General features: G+C 39.4%; 1 protein-coding gene across 2 annotated transcripts in view; it reads right to left on the bottom strand.

The window, feature by feature from the left end:
- Nucleotides 1-18,283, bottom strand: part of LCLAT1 (lysocardiolipin acyltransferase 1) — a 203,761-nt gene that overhangs the window by 93,027 nt on the left and 92,451 nt on the right. For both annotated transcript variants that reach the window (XM_082852076.1, XM_082852077.1), the window contains one exon: nt 6,071-6,217. In XM_082852076.1, coding sequence (XP_082708202.1) covers nt 6,071-6,217 — 147 coding nt within the window. The remainder of the gene's footprint in view (nt 1-6,070; nt 6,218-18,283) is intronic.

Genomic DNA, 18,283 nt, shown 5'->3' with positions numbered 1-18,283 from the left:
ACTTGAGAAAAATGTGTATTCTGTTGTTTTTGGATGGAATGTCCTATAAATATCAATTAACTCCATCTCGTTTAATGTATCATTTAAAGCTTGTGTTTCCTTATTTATTTTCATTTTGGATGATCTGTCCATTGGTGAAAGTGGGGTGTTAAAGTCCCCTACTATGAATGTGTTACTGTCGATTTCCCCTTTTATGGTTGTCAGTATTTGCCTTATGTATTGAGGTGCACCTATGTTGGGTGCATAAATATTTACAATTGTTATATCTTCCTCTTGGATTGATCCCTTGATCATTATGTAGTGTCCTTCTTTGTCTCTTCTAATAGTCTTTGTTTTAAAGTCTATTTTGTCTGATATGAGAATTGCTACTCCAGCTTTCTTTTGGTTTCCACTTGCATGAAATACCTTTTTCCATCCCCTTACTTTCAGTCTGTATGTGTCTCTAGGTCTGAAGTGGGTCTCTTGTAGACAGCAAATATATGGGTCTTGTTTTTGTATCCATTCAGCCAATCTGTGTCTTTTGGTGGGAGCATTTAGTCCATTTACATTTAAGGTAATTATCGATATGTGTGTTCCTATTCCCATTTTCTTCATTGTTTTGGGTTTGTTATTGTAGGTCCTTTCCTTCTTTTGTGTTTCTTGCCTAGAGAAGTTCCTTTAGCAGTTGTTGTAGAGGTGGTTTGGTGGTGCTGAACTCTCTCAGCTTTTGCTTGTCTGTAAAGGTTTTAATTTCTCCATCAAATCTGAATGAGATCCTTGCTGGGTAGAGTAATCTTGGTTGCAGGTTTTTCTCCTTCAACACTTTCAATATGTCCTGCCACTCCCTTCTGGCTTGCAGAGTTTCTGCTGAAAGATCAGCTGTTAACCTTATGGGGATTCCCTTGTGTGTTATTTGTTGTTTTTCCCTTGCTGCTTTTAATATGTTTTCTTTGTATTTAATTTTTGACAGTTTGATTAATATGTGTCTTGGCGTATTTCTCCTTGGATTTATCCTGTATGGGACTCTCTGTGCTTCCTGGACTTGATTAACTATTTCCTTTCCCATATTAGGGAAGTTTTCAACTATAATCTCTTCAAATATTTTCTCAGTCCCTTTCTTTTTCTCTTCTTCTTCTGGAACCCCTATAATTCGAATGTTGGTGCGTTTAATGTTGTCCCAGAGGTCTCTGAGACTGTCCTCAGTTCTTTTCATTCTTTTTTCTTTATTCTGCTCTGCAGTAGTTATTTCCACTATTTTATCTTCCAGGTCACTTATCCGTTCTTCTGCCTCAGTTATTCTGCTATTGATCCCATCTAGAGTACTTTTAATTTCATTTATTGTGTTGTTCATCGTTGCTTGTTTCATCTTTAGTTCTTCTAGGTCCTTGTTAACTGATTCTTGCAATTTGTCCATTCTATTGTCCATTCTATCTCCAAGATTTCGGATCAACCTTACTATCATTATTCTGAATTCTTTTTCAGGTAGATTGCCTATTTCCTCTTCATTTGTTAGGTCTGGTGGGTTTTTATCTTGCTCCTTCATCTGCTGTGTGTTTTTCTGTCTTTTCATTTTGCTTATCTTACTGTGTTTGGGGTCTCCTTTTTTTTCTTTTTGCAGGCTGAAGGTTCGTAGTTCCTGTTGTTTTTTGAGTCTGTCCCCAGTGGCTAAGGTTGGTTCAGTGGGTTGTGTAGGCTTCCTGGTGGAGGGTACTAGTGCCTGTATGAGGCTGGATCTTGTCTCTCTTGTGGGCAGGTCCACGTCTGGTGGTGTGTTTTGGGGTGTCTGTAGACTTATTATGATTTTGGGCAGCCTCTCTGCTAATGGGTGGGGTTGTGTTCCTGTCTTGCTAGTTGTTTGGCATAGGATGTCCAGCACTGTAGCTTGCTGGTCGTTGAGTGAAGCTGGGTGCTGGCGTTGAGATGGAGATCTCTCGGAGATTTTTGCTGTTTGATATTATGTGCAGCTGGGAGGCCTCTTGTGGACCAGTGTCCTGAAGTTGGCTCTCCCACCTCAGAGGCACAGCACTGAGTCCTGGCTGCAGCACCAAGAGCCTTTCATCCACAGGGCTCCTTAATTTGGGATGATTCGTTGTCTATTCAGGTATTCCACAGATGCAGGGTATATCAAGTTGATTGTGGAGCTTTAATCCGCTGCTTCTGAGGCTGCTGGAAGAGATTTCCCTTTCTCTTCTTTGTTCTCACAGCTCCCAGGGGCTCAGCTTTGGATTTGGCCCCGCCTGTGCGTGTAGGTCGCCGGAGGGCGTCTGTTCTTTGCTCAGACAGGACGGGGTTAAAGGAGCCGCTGATTCGGAGGCTCTGGCTCACCCAGGCCGGGGGGTAGGGAGGGTCACAGAGTGCAGGGTGGGCCTGCAGCGGCAGAGGCCGGCGTGACGCTGCAGCCTGAGGCGCGCCGTGCGCTCTCCCGGGGGAGCCGTCCCCGGATCCCGGGACCCCGGCAGCGGCGGGCTGCACAGGCTCCCCGGAAGGGCGTGTGGCTAGTGACCTGCGCTCGCACGCAGGCCTCCTGGCGGCGGCAGCAGCGGCCTTAGCGTCCCATGTCCGTCTCTGGGCTCCGCACTCCTAGCCGCGGCTCGCGCCCGTCTCCGGAGCTCTCCCAAGCAGCGTTCCCAATCCCCCCTCCTCGTGCACCAGGAAACAAAGAGGGACGTAAAAGTCTCTTGCCTCTTCGGCAGGTCCAGACCCCTCCCCAGACTCTCTCCCGGCCAGCCGCGGCGCACCAACGCCCTGCAGGCTGTGTTCACGCCGCCAACCTCAGTCCTCTCCCGGCGCTCCGACAAAAGCCGGAGCCTCAGCTCCCAGTCCCGCCCGCCCCGGCGGGCGAGCAGACAAGCCTCTCGGCTGGTGAGTGCCGGTCGGCCCGATCCTCTGCGCCGGAATCTCTCCGCTTTGCCCTCCGCACCCCTGTTGCTGTGCTCTCCTCCGCGGCTCCCAAGCTCCCCCACTCCGCCTCCCGAAGTCTCCACCCGCGAAGGGGCTCCCAGTGTGCGGACACCCCTCCTCCTTCACAGCTCTCTCCCGCTGGTGCAGGACCCGTCCCTATTCTTTTGTCTCTGTTTAGTTTTTTCTTTTGCCCTAACCAGGTACGTGGGGGGTTCCTTGCCTTTTGGGAGGTCTGAGGTCTTCTGCCAGCGTTCAGTAGGTGCTCCGTAGGAGTTGTTCCACGCGTAGATGTATTTCTGGTGTATCTGTGGAGAGGAAGGTGATCTCCGCGTCTTACTCTTCCGCCATCTTCCCGGAACTCCCCCTAATTATCTATGTTTAGTTTTATAAGAAACTGCCAAACTATCTTCCAAAGAGGCTGTATTATTTTGTATTCCCAACAGCAAGATATGAGAGTTCCTGCTGCTTCACATCCTCAGCAGCATTTGGTGTTTTCAGTGTTCTGGATTTGGATCCTTCTAATCCCATTAGCTTTTAATTACTAAATAACTTCCACAGTTGCCACTCTTTAGTGTACATTTTGGCATTCACAAAATCTATCATTTCAGTAAATGACTTTCTATACTCTAACACAGATGATATTTCAATACTCAAATTTAAGTATTATACATTCTAAGGATTAAAAAATGTAAATATGGCTGTCTGTCCATTGAAATTTCCTAATGATAGTTCAGTTCTGGGAATCAATCAACTTACAACTTACAATATATTTTCAAACTTAAACAATATGCAGCCAATATTACACTCAGTATTACCTTCTGTGACCCAACTACTATTAGAATTTTAACTACAAAAATCAAACATATACAGTAAGTATAATTTAGTACATAATACTAGTATATAAAAATTGCCATGCTTCATTTAGCTCAGTTCCAATCTGTCATACATTAGTCAAAGATCTCTTCCTTGGTATTAATGGTAAATGTTTCCCAAAATACTTTAATTTCCCTATTAACATATTACAGTTTAGTCACCCATTCACCTACTTAAGTAGTTGTGTAATTTGTATTTTCCATCTTGCACTCTTTTTTGGGGTACTGGGTTCCATAAATTACTATGTCCACAGAGTGAATTAGATTGTTCATTTACTTGTTCTCCTCTCAGGTTCTAAGGGTTGCCTTTCTTGGTAGCTCTTAGCTACCTCGATCTAGTATTGAGGATTTAGAAGACAAGTTCACAGGGATCTCTCCGTACTATCTGTGAGTTTTAGATTTCAGTTCTAACCTGCTTCAGTCTGTCTTCCCTTGTACAGCAGACGTTTATACACTGGGCCCTTCTCAAATTCTGCTGTATTTTTCTTAAAGTAACCAGGGTACTAAAGCTTTTGAATTTTGCTCTTTTGAATTGAAGGATTCTATAAAACTACTTCCTGTTGTAGCTTACTCCCTCCCCCACCAATATTCATCAACCAGAGCAGTTCTTCTCTCCGTCTTAGAAATCCTAGACTTGCAATAGAAGGCTTCACCTGCAGAAATGACCTGTGGTTCAAAAAAGATGTGAAGCCCACTGATTTAGTAAGAATGAAAGACTGCATTTTGTTTTTAATCTTTTAAAGAATTCCTTGAGGGCTTCCCTGGTGGCGCAGTGGTTGAGAGTCCGCCTGCCGATGCAGGGGACACGGGTTCGTGCCCTGGTCTGGGAGGATCCCACATGCCGCGGAGCGGCTGGGCCCGTGAGCCATGGCCGCTGAGCCTGCGCGTCCGGAGCCTGTGCTCCGCAACGGGAGAGGCCACAACAGTGAGAGGCCCGCGTACCGCAAAAAAAAAAAAAAATTCCTTGAGATCCACTGGCATTCTTGGCCTGTGTTAATTTGGTATCTGGGAAGATAGAGAAGTCCTAGATATATTCTCCTGTGTCCCCTCTACAACTTAACGATGGCTGAATTTTCTTTAGGAAAAGGACAAGGCCTTTCCAGCTTATATTAGAGATAAGGCTTTAAAAATACCAGGAAAGGGGCTTCCCTGGTGGTGCAGTGGTTAAGAATCTGCCTGCCAATGCAGGAGACACGGGTTCGAGCCCTGGTCCAGGAGGATCCCACATACCGTGGAGCAACTAAGCTCGTGTGCCACAACTACTGAGGCCTGTGAGCCTGGAGCCCGTGCTCCGCAACAAGAGAAGCCACCACAATAAGCATGTGCGCCGCAACGAAGAGTGGCCCACACTCTCCACAACTAGAGAAGGCCTGCACACACCAACGAAGACCCAACACAGCCAAAAATAAGTAAAATAAATAAATAATTAAAAAACAAAAAACAGGAAAAAGGCAACATACTAACTTAAATCAACAAGTGAAATTGGTTACTATTAGATCCTTTCCTTTTTTTAAAAAAATTAACTACTTGATTTGTTTTTGGCTGTGTTGGGTCTTTGTTGCTGCACACAGGCTTTCTCTAGTTGCGGTAAGCGGGGGCTACTCTTCATTGCGGTGCGCGGGCTTCTCATTGCAGTGGCTTCTCTTGTTGTGGAGCACAGGCTCTAGGCGTGCAGGCTTCAGTAGTTGTGGCACATGGGCTCAGCAGTTGTGGCTCGTGGGCTCTAGAGCGCAGGCTCAGTACTTGTGGCGCCACAGGCTTAGTTGCTCCGCAGCATGTGGGATCTTCCCGGACCAGGGCTCGAACCTGTGTCCCCTGCATTGGCAGGCGGATTCTTAACCACTGTACCACCAGGGAAGCCCAGATCCTTTTCTTATAAGAAAGAAGTTGAAAAAAAAGGGTCTAATGGATAAATACGGATCTTGGAAGAGGACAGGGAATAGATATTTTAAAACTAGGCTTTGTTCTTCTCTCTCAAGATTGTTTTGGCTACTTGAGGTTTTTTGTGGTTATATACAAACTATATAAAGTAAAAGGCTGATATTTAAAGTATATACCGAGACTTAAAATACAAAGCTCTAAGATGGCAAGTATAAATAATACCTCTTGGAGTTGCCCATCATAAATTCTATGGGCTGGAAACCAGGAGTTCTGGGTTCTGATGTGCTGCTGACTAACTGAGTGACCCCAGGGATGGGCCAGTAATCTTGTTGGTATTCAGTTGCTTCATCTGAGGACTGAGAAGTTTAGACTAGATAGCTAATTTTGGAGTTCCTTCATGTTTTAAAATTCTGTGATCCAAACCAAGGGTACCTTACCTGTGAGATCAGTCCCTTCTGGGAATATGAGGAGTTGAAGTGGTTCATGGATATCACAAAAATAATCAATCATGTCTTCAAAATGGCTCTTATCATCCTTCCATTTCCTATGAATGAAGATATAGGCAGCAGCCTGCATGGCCCAACCTAGAATCAATTTAACAAGTATTTATGTATAATTTTAATACCAATATCCACATATTTCTGAATATAATATTTCAGAGTTTTGGAGTTTTACTATAAATTATTTACTTTCATAATAAGCATCTCATGATATACCTTAAATTCAGCACTGATCTTGGATTAAATAACAGATATACCAGAGAATATTCTTAAAGGAGTCTGTTAAATTCTGGAATTTGCAAAATTCTCAAAAACCTCTTTTCAAGCAAAACCTAGCTATTAAAATACCAAGGAGAAAAACTTCCTTAATATCTATCAGTAACTCATCCAAAGTTAACAATCCGAACTTAAACAGATATTTTAACCAAGTTACCTACAAGAGATATATGACTATTGTTATCAGGCTTACAAAGCAGTAAGCAAGGGATTGTTCTCAAGCCATGTATACAAGCATTGTCTTTAATATTTCCCTTTCTGTACTACTCGATCTCTAAATCCAATTGCTGTTTTCAATGTAATCTCTTCTTTAGAGTTATTTTAAAAAGAAAATACGCAATGACTACTAAACACATTAATTAGAGCATACGCTGTGATCACATTCCCTTTCTCTAAGGCGAATTCAACCTTGCTACTGAAGAGGCAGCTCTAGACGAGCCAGGTTTTTCCCAGCTGGCATCCCTCCCTGGCCAGAAATGACTAGAACTACTGTGGTAAATATCTGACTTAAGGCGGACAATGAATAGTCTATTCAATAGTCCATGAAGCATGAAACCCTTGGCCCATACACAGTAACTGTCTTGGCCAAATGTTCTCTCTCAGAAATTTTACCTGGGACCACGGAGAAAACAAGCTGGTATATATAAGACCAAATGGATGGACAAAAAAAGCAGATAACAGAGACAGTAGCACCTGAGGCAAAGTAAAGGTAGCACACTATAGTGAAGACCTAAACAACTGCTCTTGAGGCACATAAAGCTGATTGTGATCAAGAACCAAAGATAGTCTTCCACAATGGCTGGCCAGCCTTTGGGTTCACCTCTTGGATATCCCAGAAGAGTCCATCTCCCTTATTGTCATGTGTATCTTTACAGTATACTTTTACTAGTTCAGCTAGAGGGGATGAGTGGTAGTTTCTTAAAAACACAACTAAAATAATAGCTATTCTCATTTAGTAAATACTGTAGTACCCTAAGAATATATAAAATTATCATTAAATCATGATTTTAAAATCTGTAGGACTTTATTTGGTTTGAATTAAGTCCAAACTAGAATACTGTATTCTACAAATATAAATAAGCATATTCCCAAATAATCCACACGTTAGTATAGGTCCTGCTGATCATGTGTCCAGTTGCTGCTCACCCACTGTATTTATTGTCAGTCATATCCGCCTGTACTGGAATTGATCCCGCACCTGCCCCCTCTTACATGTCTCCTCTTTTACCTGAGGACACCTACATCCACAGTGCAGTTTGTAGGCGGTATAACTCTGGAATGAAATTGCCTGGGTTAGAATCATAGTTCCACCATAAACCAGCTGTTCAGCTTTAAGCCTTTGTCCCTTATTGACCCCAAACGTAAAAATAAGCATTATGCTGCAACAGTATTTACCTGATAGGAGTTGTTGTAAGAAATAAATTAAGATTATTTAGCACAAAGTATTCAATAAGTAATAGTTATTGTCATTATGATTAAGAAGTTACAATAATACCAAGGATATTGCATCAAGGAACATAAAAATGTAACCAAAAAAGTTCCCATTCACAATTGCCCAGCCCTACGCTAGTGTTTTGGAAATTATAAACTCTATTTTATTATTTTAAAGCTCATGCTTAAAATTTGTTCACCTTTCTATTTTTACAAACATTTAAACTTAAATAATTCTATCAACTTTGAGTTAATAATCTTCCCCCAAACAAAAAATTATGCTTTCCTCTTGTCCCTCTTCCAAGATTTGTAGAAATCATCCAATAGTTCCTCCAAATTGCTATTATTATTACTACTACTATTCCTTATGCTTCACAGAACGATTTTAATTATTTAGACTTGACTCGGGTTAAGTCTGTTGGCTTCTCTTCTTATCATTGTTTCTTATATCCTATGTCCTTCTGTTAGTCCTCCTTAAGGACCTTGTTTCAAAAAAATGTTTGAGTTTTTGCATTTACGAAATGTTTTTTTTTTTTTTTTGTTCTCAATTTTGGAGGCTAGCTTGGCTTAAAACAGAACTTGAGATTTTAAATCATTTTCCCCTCGGAATTTCAAAGCTGTTTTTCCCACAATCTTCTTATAGAAGTCTGATATCAATCTGATTTCTGCAGATAATTTTTTTCCCCTCTGGAAGCTTTATTTTCTCTTTATCTTTGGTTTTGTGAGACTTCACCAGTATGCAACTTTTTCATTAATTCTGCTCAGCAGTTGGTACACTCTTCCAATATGAGTCTCTTTAACTTTGGGAATATTCCTTCCATTATTTAAGAAAACACTACTTTTTCTCTTCTTCATTCTCTCAGACTTTCTATTTAGAACTTCTCTTAGATAGATGTTAAAACTTCTGGTTTTGTCCTCTCATACTTTTTAATCTCCCTTCATTTGCTGCTGTGTTTAAGGAAAATCTTTTGGCTTAGTCATCTAACTCATTAATTTGATCTTTAGCTGTTTCTAGTCTACTAATTGAGTTTATTTCAGCAATCAACTGTTTAATTGTCAAATTTTATGGACAAATAGCAAAAACTATAATAAGCTATGACAAGTACAAAGAGGAGTAATTTTAAAAAAATGTTTATTGAATGGTTACTATGTGCCTAATACTGTTCTAAGCATTTTTAATTAATTCAATTAGTTATCAAGACAACTTTATGAACTAGGTAAAATTATTATTCCTATCTTACGGATGAAGAAACTAAGGCACACTGAGAACTCAGAGAACTAGTAAGTGGTAAAATCAGGTTTCAAATGCAGGCAGTCTGGCTCCAAAGCTGATGTTTTTAACCACTGTACTAAACAGCCTCTTTGCAATACATACTTGAATCTCTCTAAGGGTATCAGTTAAACACAGTATAAACTCTCCTCAGAGAAATGTCTATTCCTCAGAGAGTTTATTCCTAGACTTTCTTTAAAGCTGTGTATTTTTCTCAAATGTTAATTCTGCATTGTCCTCATATTTGTAAAGGATGTTCTAGACTGAACAATACTGACAGGTTGAGTGTATTTCTCCATTCCAAGTGAGAATATCTGTTGCTCCCTTGCGGGGAGGGAGCAGTAGGAAAACCCATAGGGCTGTGTCATAAAACTTTTCAAATATTATGTATACGTTTCAGAAATCCCAGAAAGGGAAGTAAAATGACTAAATCAGTCAGCCTCTTGGACCTCTCCTCTGAAGATGTGATGATTCTTCCCCTTTGTGCTTTGCCTTTTCATGTTCCATTTATACATTATACATCACTAATGCTTTTGAATCTGTTTTACTCCCTTTAGCTTAAATGTTTTCTCCCTCTCATAAAAACCACAGGAAGACCTCGTGAGTCTTTTTCTTCTCATTTCATTGCCATCAGTACACATGTTATTCACGTTTAAAGCAATATCCAGATTTTTCTTAACATTCTTGAGGTCCTCATACAGTTTTATGACATTTATTTCATAAGTCTATGGGCTGATAAATGACAGTGCAACTGATCCTGTCATTTGAAATTAGTCTATATAACTTGCCTGTTTTATACTTTTTCCATTGGAGGACATTCTGTCTATCACCTGAATTTCTCAGACAAGTACTGAGAGCCTGGCAGGTTTATAAAAATAGATTCTGTGGATGCTGGCATGGCTCTGTTACCACCATCTACTTTCAAAAATCCCATTTACGTTACCAGCACTGCATTCTCAAAGCAGAAAGGAGTAATCTCTAAGCATACTCTATTGTCCAGAGGTATTCCATAATTTTAGAACCTGGTTTTCCTTGGCTTAAATTTTCTTTTATCAAATTTTAGAGTTGGCTAGGAAAAAGGAAAACCCAACCAATTTACTTGACTGTATTTTTAACATGCATTCTTTCTCCATAAAAAGTAAGCCATTTTCAGCATTTTCTTTTTCCTTTTTTGTTTTTTTTAAATTTAATTTAATTTATTTTTTATACAGCAGGTTCTTATTAGTTATCCATTTTATACATATTAGTGTATATATGGCAATCCCAATCTCCCAATTCATCCCACCATCACCCCACCACCACTTTCCCCCCTTCGTGTCCGTATGTTTGTTCTCTACATCTGTGTCTCTATTTCTGCCTTGCAAACCGATTCATCTGTACCATTCTTCTAGATTCCACATATATGTGCTAATACACAACATACGTTTTTCTCTTTCTGACCTTACTTCACTCTGTATGACGGTCTCTAGGTCCATCCACGTCTCTACAAATGACCCAATTTCATTCCTTTTTATGGCTGAGTAATATTCCATTGTATATATGTGCCACATCTTCTTTATCTATTCATCCTTTTTTCATTTTAGTGTAGATGAATATACAGTTAACCCCTGGTCAACATGGGGGTTAGGGGTGCCTACCCCCAAGCACAGCCTAAAATCCACTTATAACTTTACAATCATCCCCTTCATATCCATGGTTATGCATCCACGAATCAACCAACCACAAATTGTATGGTACTGTAGTACGTATTTATTGAAAAAAAACCCACAGGTAAATGGACCCATGCAGTTCAAACCTGTGTTCAAAGGTCAACTGTAGTTAAGAGAATCATAAAAATATCTATACTACTCACCTATTGTACTAAAAACTGAACTTCAAAAATAGATTAATTCATCATTGTTGTCCGGGTACTTATTAATTCATTACGGTATTTACTTTGGGACTATGAATGCAATACCAGAAACAAAAAGCAATGTGCAAGAGATAAAACAAACTGTTCTCTTCAACATATTTTCAATCCTGAATAGAGGGTGTGGATACAACCAAGGGAATGTTACCCATAGGCCTCTATTAAATGAAAATGAGTGATAATATGAACAGGTGCAAATTTTACATAAACTCGTATCACAACAATCATAAGCAAATACTATGTTTGCTGACTGTGTGGTTGTGCATAACAATGGTTATACAAATGAATCCAGAACAAGTAAATTCTATTTCTCAGAATTTCAACCTATGTCAGCATTTAGCAAAATGCTACACCAAGTTAGGGAAGCTCTGTCTTCTTTGAACTCACATTTGAAATTAGGTAATGCTCTCTATATCCCTCGTCTAAGATGATTAACTTACATGAGGCTCTGGCTTTTAAAAACATTGAGAGGAGGCAGATAATCAATTCTATGACTTTTTCCTGTAATAATCCTTTTAGAACATGCCTGTATCATTAGGTTTCAAATGTGCTTGTGCTGAAAATACAAGACAGAAATCAAAGTATAAAATATGAGCAATTAAATAATATCCTAAAGGAAACTCAATTCTAAATATAATTTCAAATTTGAAAAACCACAAAATGGATAAAACCACCCTTACTGCAAATTTCACTAGACTCCACAAAGAGATGATTACATCTACCTGCAGAGAGTAGAAAGTCTTGCTTGACACTGAGGAAATACCTATTTAATTGATGGCTTTTGGTTGGCAAGATGCAATTTCTTGGTTATGATTACAGTTTCGGGGTTTTACCCTATGGTGGAACCAAAAACCTGTTTTTCATACTATGTGAGATTTACCACTTAATCAGTATTATAGATGAAGTGCCATCTGAGATATCTGTTCCTGTTGCACAACTGATTCCTAAGCTACGTATATTACTAGCTCTATACACTGAGAGAGGCAGTAGCCACCAGCATGTGGTTGGCAGAATAATGCCCCCACAAAAGATATCCACTTCCTAATTCCCAGAAGTGTGAATACATTACATGGCAAAGAAGAATTACGGTTGCTAATCTGCTGAATTCAAAATAGGGAGATTATCCTGGATTAGCCTGGGGGGCCCAGTGTAATCATAAAGGTCCTTAAAGGTGGAAGATGGAGGCAGGGAAAGACTCAGTGTCAGAGTGAGGCTATGTGAGGAGGACTCAGCTGGTTCTTGCTGGCCTTAAAGATGGAGGAAGGGAGGCAGGAGCCAAAGAATGTGGGTGACCGATAGAAACTGGAAATGTCAAGGAAACAGACTCTCCACAGGAGCCTAACAGAAAGGATTTGGTCCTGCAAATGCCTTGATTTTAGCCCAGTGAGCCCCACATCAGACTTCTGACCTCCAGAACTGTGAGATAATATGTGTGGTTTAAGGTGACTCCATTCATGGTACAAGCAGTAATAGAAAACTAATACAGAGCACAGTCAGTGCCCAGATCTTAGTTTCTAACACCTTTCTTTAATCAAAGGAACTAGGGTTCCTTAGGAAAATGCTGAGCCTAGGGCTGGGGCAGGGAAAAATACAAGAATCTTGTACCACCAGAAAATAAGAAAATGATTAAAAGAAAAAAAGAAATATGGGGACCCAAAAGGACGTAAGAGCCAACCTGCAAAAACTCCCAATGGCCAGAGCTGGAACAACTTCAGCAACAAAATAAATAACAATAGTACTGGATTATAACGCAAAGAATAAAATAAATATTGATAAGTTCATATTGGCATAATTAAATGACTGAGAAGGGACAAATCTTCACAGAATTGCAAATAAAATATGTAGATGCTCCCCACTCCAAGGAGGTGAAGCTTAATTCCCCCTGCCCACAACCAGCCCTACCGAATAAAATACAGAGAGAGAGGAGAAAACATTAACTTTGTGGTGCAGAACCCTGGCAGACACCACCTTAACCAAATGATTACAATTAACATCACTCATGATAAGCCAGGTTGATATCATGAACCCTTCTGATGAGATGAGAAAGTCATTTCATATCCGTGGGGCTTTTTCCCAAAACCCAAAACTAATCATGAGAAAATGTCATGAAAAGCAAATGCAAAACAAACTCAAAATGAGGGACATTCTACAAAATATCTGACCAGTTCTCTTCAAAAGCACTAAAATAAAGACAGACTGCCACAGAATGGAGGAAGACTACAGAGACATGGTGACTTTAAAAAAAAAAGAGAGATCCTCAATTGGATCCCAGAACAGAAAAAGGACATTAGTGGAAACACTGGTGAAATCTAAATAAAGTCTGTAGTTTAGTTAATAGTATTGTACCCATGTTAATCTTTTGTTTTGACAAATGTTCCACAGCTGTGTAAGAGGTTAACATCAGGGGAAGATGGGTGAAAATAGGAAAATTTTCTGTAGTGTCTTTGCAAACATTCAATACATCTAAAATTATTCCATATAAAAAGGTATTTAAGAACATCTAATGTTAATGCAAACTACTGTTTAATTTAAAAATACATGAATAACAGCTATTTTGCATTCTAAAATCAAAGACCTAGGTGTTCTTACTTGGGATTCACTTACTATGCCGTTTATTTGATTGTAATAGTTGAAGATTATCAGTAACCACATTTCTAAGATATAGTTGGGACATTATTTTTATTGTGGAAGGACATGTTAAATCTTGGCTACATGATCTGTCCCTGCCTGGTATTCATTACACAGTGACTCTCAGAAATATCTGACTTCAAGCATAAGGAAAATAATTCCCATAAGATTTAAGGACAAGAATAAACAAGGGAAAAAAGGCCACACTGGGTTTCGTAAACTCCCTTAACAATGACATATATAATAAATACAACAGCTAATTCAATTTTTCCCCAGTATTACGATGCTGCCTTTCTCTTTAAAAATATCATTACAATTTATAGGTACTTATTTAGCCACAAGTGAAAGGAAAACTGAAGGCGCTAGAATCAAGTTATCTCTTGAAATTAAGGTTGAAAAACAAACTATAAAGTACATTGGGTCCATCTCTCCTATTTTTTTTTACTATTATTGTAAAACACCCTTTTCAAAGTTGGCTCAAATTGATCATTTTAAGACTGTCTTTATTTGTGCTTCTCTACTAAATGCAAAGCGGACAGAAAACCCTAAAGCTCCCCCCAAATTCTTTTACTTCTTTCTCCTAAAATTGCCCTGTTATAAAAACATGGATTTTAGGTAGTTTTTATAATCTACTTATTAATTTAGGCAAAGAAATTCTTCAATTTTCAGTACAACTGAGGGTACTGAAAGGCCTAGAGTCAAAATATGCTTCCCAGCTCACATCTGGAATGCCTCGCAGCCTGCAGCAGTGCAGCTGAGGTATTAGAGATGGTGCACATCAACAGGATATCCAATTTAGGTAAACCACCGTAGTATAACTCCAGTAAGTAACTGACTGAATAACCTTAAAGCCCAGAACCATGTCTCCCAACCAAAGAATCTGTCAACTTCCACACAGCTCAGAACTTGAGCTTTGTTAAGAACTCAGCTAACACAGTCAAAACAAAAGCTTCGTTTAAGTTACTTAGATCTCAGTACAATCATAAAAAATTACTTAGTTCTCAATGTAGTTCTAGAAAGAAGTATAATCCTGGTATACTGCCTGGCATATGACTTAACTAAAATAAACCTTTGTTCCCAATGAGTTTCCCTCCCTCCCTGGCAAAAAGAAAAAAAAAAAAGCATCAAACTCATCTCAGCCAAGCAACCCTGGCAACTGAAACTACAAAATCAACAACGACAAAAACTTATTTTTCAACTAGCAGTAGAAGAGCTAAGATGAAAACGATCTGTATGTATCTGAAAATACACAGAGTTGTATGTGACATCTAGCCATAGAACTAAAACATTTTAATATACTGTCTACTATATTTCTTCTGACAGTTTTCATAAAAATCTTAATTCACGATAGCCATTATAATAACATTTACTGAATGACTACATCAATCGTTGGATACTTTTCTTTACAGATTGGTGAAATGTGGGAAAGAAGCTGTATGGATCAGGATGCTTTGGGCTATAAATAACAGAATACCAATCCGAAAGTCATATAAACCCTCTGGGTGTATGTGTCTCACATAAAATGTAGTCTGGCCCCAAGGCTGGTTCAGAAGCCAGGCCCTCACATTCTATTTGGCCATCCTCTTGGATGCAAGATGATTGCAGGAGCTCCAAGTATGATGTACTCTCACAATAATGTCCCAAAGTAGGAAAGGAAAGGCATTGTCCCTTCATGAACCTCTTATTAAGGAGGAAAACCTTTCCCAGAGCCTTCTAACAAGGAGTCTCCCTATTAGGTCCCTTTGGTGGGACTGGCTGATAGGAGGCTGAGGAAGGCAATATGAGGTATTTTCATTCTCTGTCATGGGATGTGTGTATCATAGAAATACATTGTTAAAAATAGTAAAACATCCTCTCTGGCCTTTAGTATTTAGTAACAAACGCAACAACACAGGAAAGAAGGGTGCTGTGAAACCTTCCATGATTTACAGTAGGAAGCAATAAAATAATCAGTCTCTTGTGGCCAGGTGACAAGAAAATTTGCTGTAAGAGTAAGAACTACAGTTTAGTAATTAAGTAGCTAGGAATCCTTGACTAAAAGCCGCCTTTGAAGATAGGTCACAGAGGGAGTGTCAAATATATGTGCTGTAGAGTAGCGGTCCTCAACCTTTTTGGCACCAGGGACCGGTTTCGTGCAAGACAGTTTTCCACGGCCAGGGGCGGCGGGGAAGGGGTGATGGCTTAGGCGGCAATGAGACCGGTGGGCAGCGGCAGATGAAGCTTGGCTTGCTCACCCGCTGCTCACCCCCTGCTGTGCGGTCCGGTTACTAACCGACTGCATACTGGTACCCGTCCTCGGCCTGGGGGTTGGGGACCCCTGCTGTAAAGATTCCTTCCAGGAAATCTCAAGCAGCTGTTACTCAGGGTGACTAGTAACTAGTAATTCGTCACTTAGCTGACGCAGGTAATAAAACTGAGGCCTCAGGGATACCAAAGAAACTGGTAGGAATGGGGTGTTACTGATACCGACTCTTGAGGAGAGTCTTACTTCAATGTAGAAATGTGTTCATCTTATCCTCTGAGTTGTCAAATAGGAGAGCAGCATGAAGTGTTGTTAGATTTTAAAAGGGTCCACCAAATTGAATGGTGTCAAAGACATTCATGGCTTAAAGACGGTTCTAGTTTTAATGAATGTCCATTTTAAGTAGGAGGAAGCTGGGTAGGAGAGGGAGAGTTTTCCCTCTCACCGAAGATAAAGTTGGGTATTATAAACTGTAAATATCTCAAATAGGAAATTATCCATTCTTTGTACTTACTATATAATAGTTAATAAAATTAAGGTGACTTCAGTAAATTTAGTGATTCTTAAAACTGTGTGAGAAATATCTTTAAATGAATTTACATCTAACACTTATACATTAAATACAGTTAAAACTGAAATTTTGACCACATAAAATGGATTATCTTTCCAACTAATGTATGGTGCCTGTTTTGCAGCATGTTCATGTGTAACAGCAGCATGCGCTATAACCACTGTTTCTCCAGTGTACTGGGCAAAGTATACAATAGATTTTAACCCAGTAGTTTTTATTCATGGTCTTTAAAAAGAGAAGAATGCTTATAAAATGCCAAAGGCATATTTTTAAAATTCCAGTTATTTCTATAGATCAGATTTGACCAAAAAAATTTTAGTATTTTGGGAGACAGGTTATTCTCAGGGAGGCTGGACTTAGGAAAAGCCTCTGACCCAGTTTCAATTATCCAGCTAAAACAGGACCACCACAGGAGCCTGTAAGGATACATACACTCAGACTTTGCATGCCTTGAACAAACTGAGAGTGGATAAAAGCATTCATCAGAGGCCATGCTGTTACTTCTTTCTTGTCCCTGATCTCATTCTGGAACAATCTAGATACATTTCACAATTTGTGGTTGTTCCTAGTTTTCACCACTACCTTATGTTGCAGTTTGAGAACAGTAGGATTATATGACAATCTACTTTGAAATCAGGAGGTATATGTCAGGGAGAGTTTAGTTTAATCCACGACTTGGCAACTTTTTAAATCACTATCCATTTAATGTTTACTCCTCTTTTTGTGCTTTCTAAAAGCCTCCAACCCTTTCGCCACTCAAGTGTGATTAACTAATGATGCAGAAAAACCAAGGAGCCATGAGCTGGGTGGGCCAGATGGCACACGAATTTCCTGGTACAAAAACACCAGGCAAATGGACTTTTCATGACACCTCTGGGTTTCATATTTACTGCGTTGTTACTAAGTGGTTATGAAGTTGACTAAAAATAAAAACCTGTCTAAACCACCATTATAAATAGTTGAAATCTATCAGACATTTTTTCCTTAACATCTAATTTCACATACCTTAGCAGACTCTAAACAGTTTAGTTAGCTCAGCTTACCAAAACTCTTTACAATGTGAACTGGAACCTAAACACTCTTAATGGTTTCTTCCCTAGCCTGTTAGGTAAGTCTGTTACTTCCATACTTTAAGAAAAAACTTTCAAATTCTAAATTCTCATCCATTCTCCAAACTGGCACTACAGATATATAATATTATTTCCCTTTGGTCATTCGTAAATGAACTAAAGAAACCAGATAATTATATTCCAAACTCTGGTAAGCAAACATTTATTTAGAAATAATTATACATAGCAACATTAAATACACCCTAAAGTCATGGCAAGTGTCAACAAGCTAAGTCTGGCATAGTCTGAAGCAGGATAGAGCTGACCAATAGGACACATCCATTCTCTTCCCTTTCTTTCATTTTCCCCTGCAAACTCCAACATTAATACTCCATTTGCAAACACATTCAGTTTATTTTTCCTGCCTACACTTTTGCCTTGCTTAATTTACTTTGCACTTATTCACTTTAAAGGTTCTAAAATCGGTTTTTTCTTCAATCCAAAATCTGTTCTCATTAATGGTTTGCATTTTTATGAAATCCTATCAAGTCTACAAATACTTTAAGAGCCTACAATGGTGAGAGACACTGTAAGGAGCTTATATCTTTTGGGAAAAGAAAATGGGAAAGCTAAGAATGAAATACTTACACAGAAACTCAAACAAGAGAGAAGACAGTTTTAACAATGTTAAAAATGAGTATAGGGGCTTCCCTGGTGGTGCAGTGGTTAAGAATCCACCTGCCAATGCAGGGGACACGGGTTCAAGCCCTGGTC

Source organism: Leucopleurus acutus, assembly GCF_964270905.1.
Source record: "Leucopleurus acutus genome assembly, chromosome: 12".
NCBI classification, from domain to species: domain Eukaryota; kingdom Metazoa; phylum Chordata; class Mammalia; order Artiodactyla; family Delphinidae; genus Leucopleurus; species Leucopleurus acutus.
The sequence above is the reverse complement of the archived record's forward strand: the minus strand, read 5'-3'. Positions and strand labels throughout refer to the sequence as shown.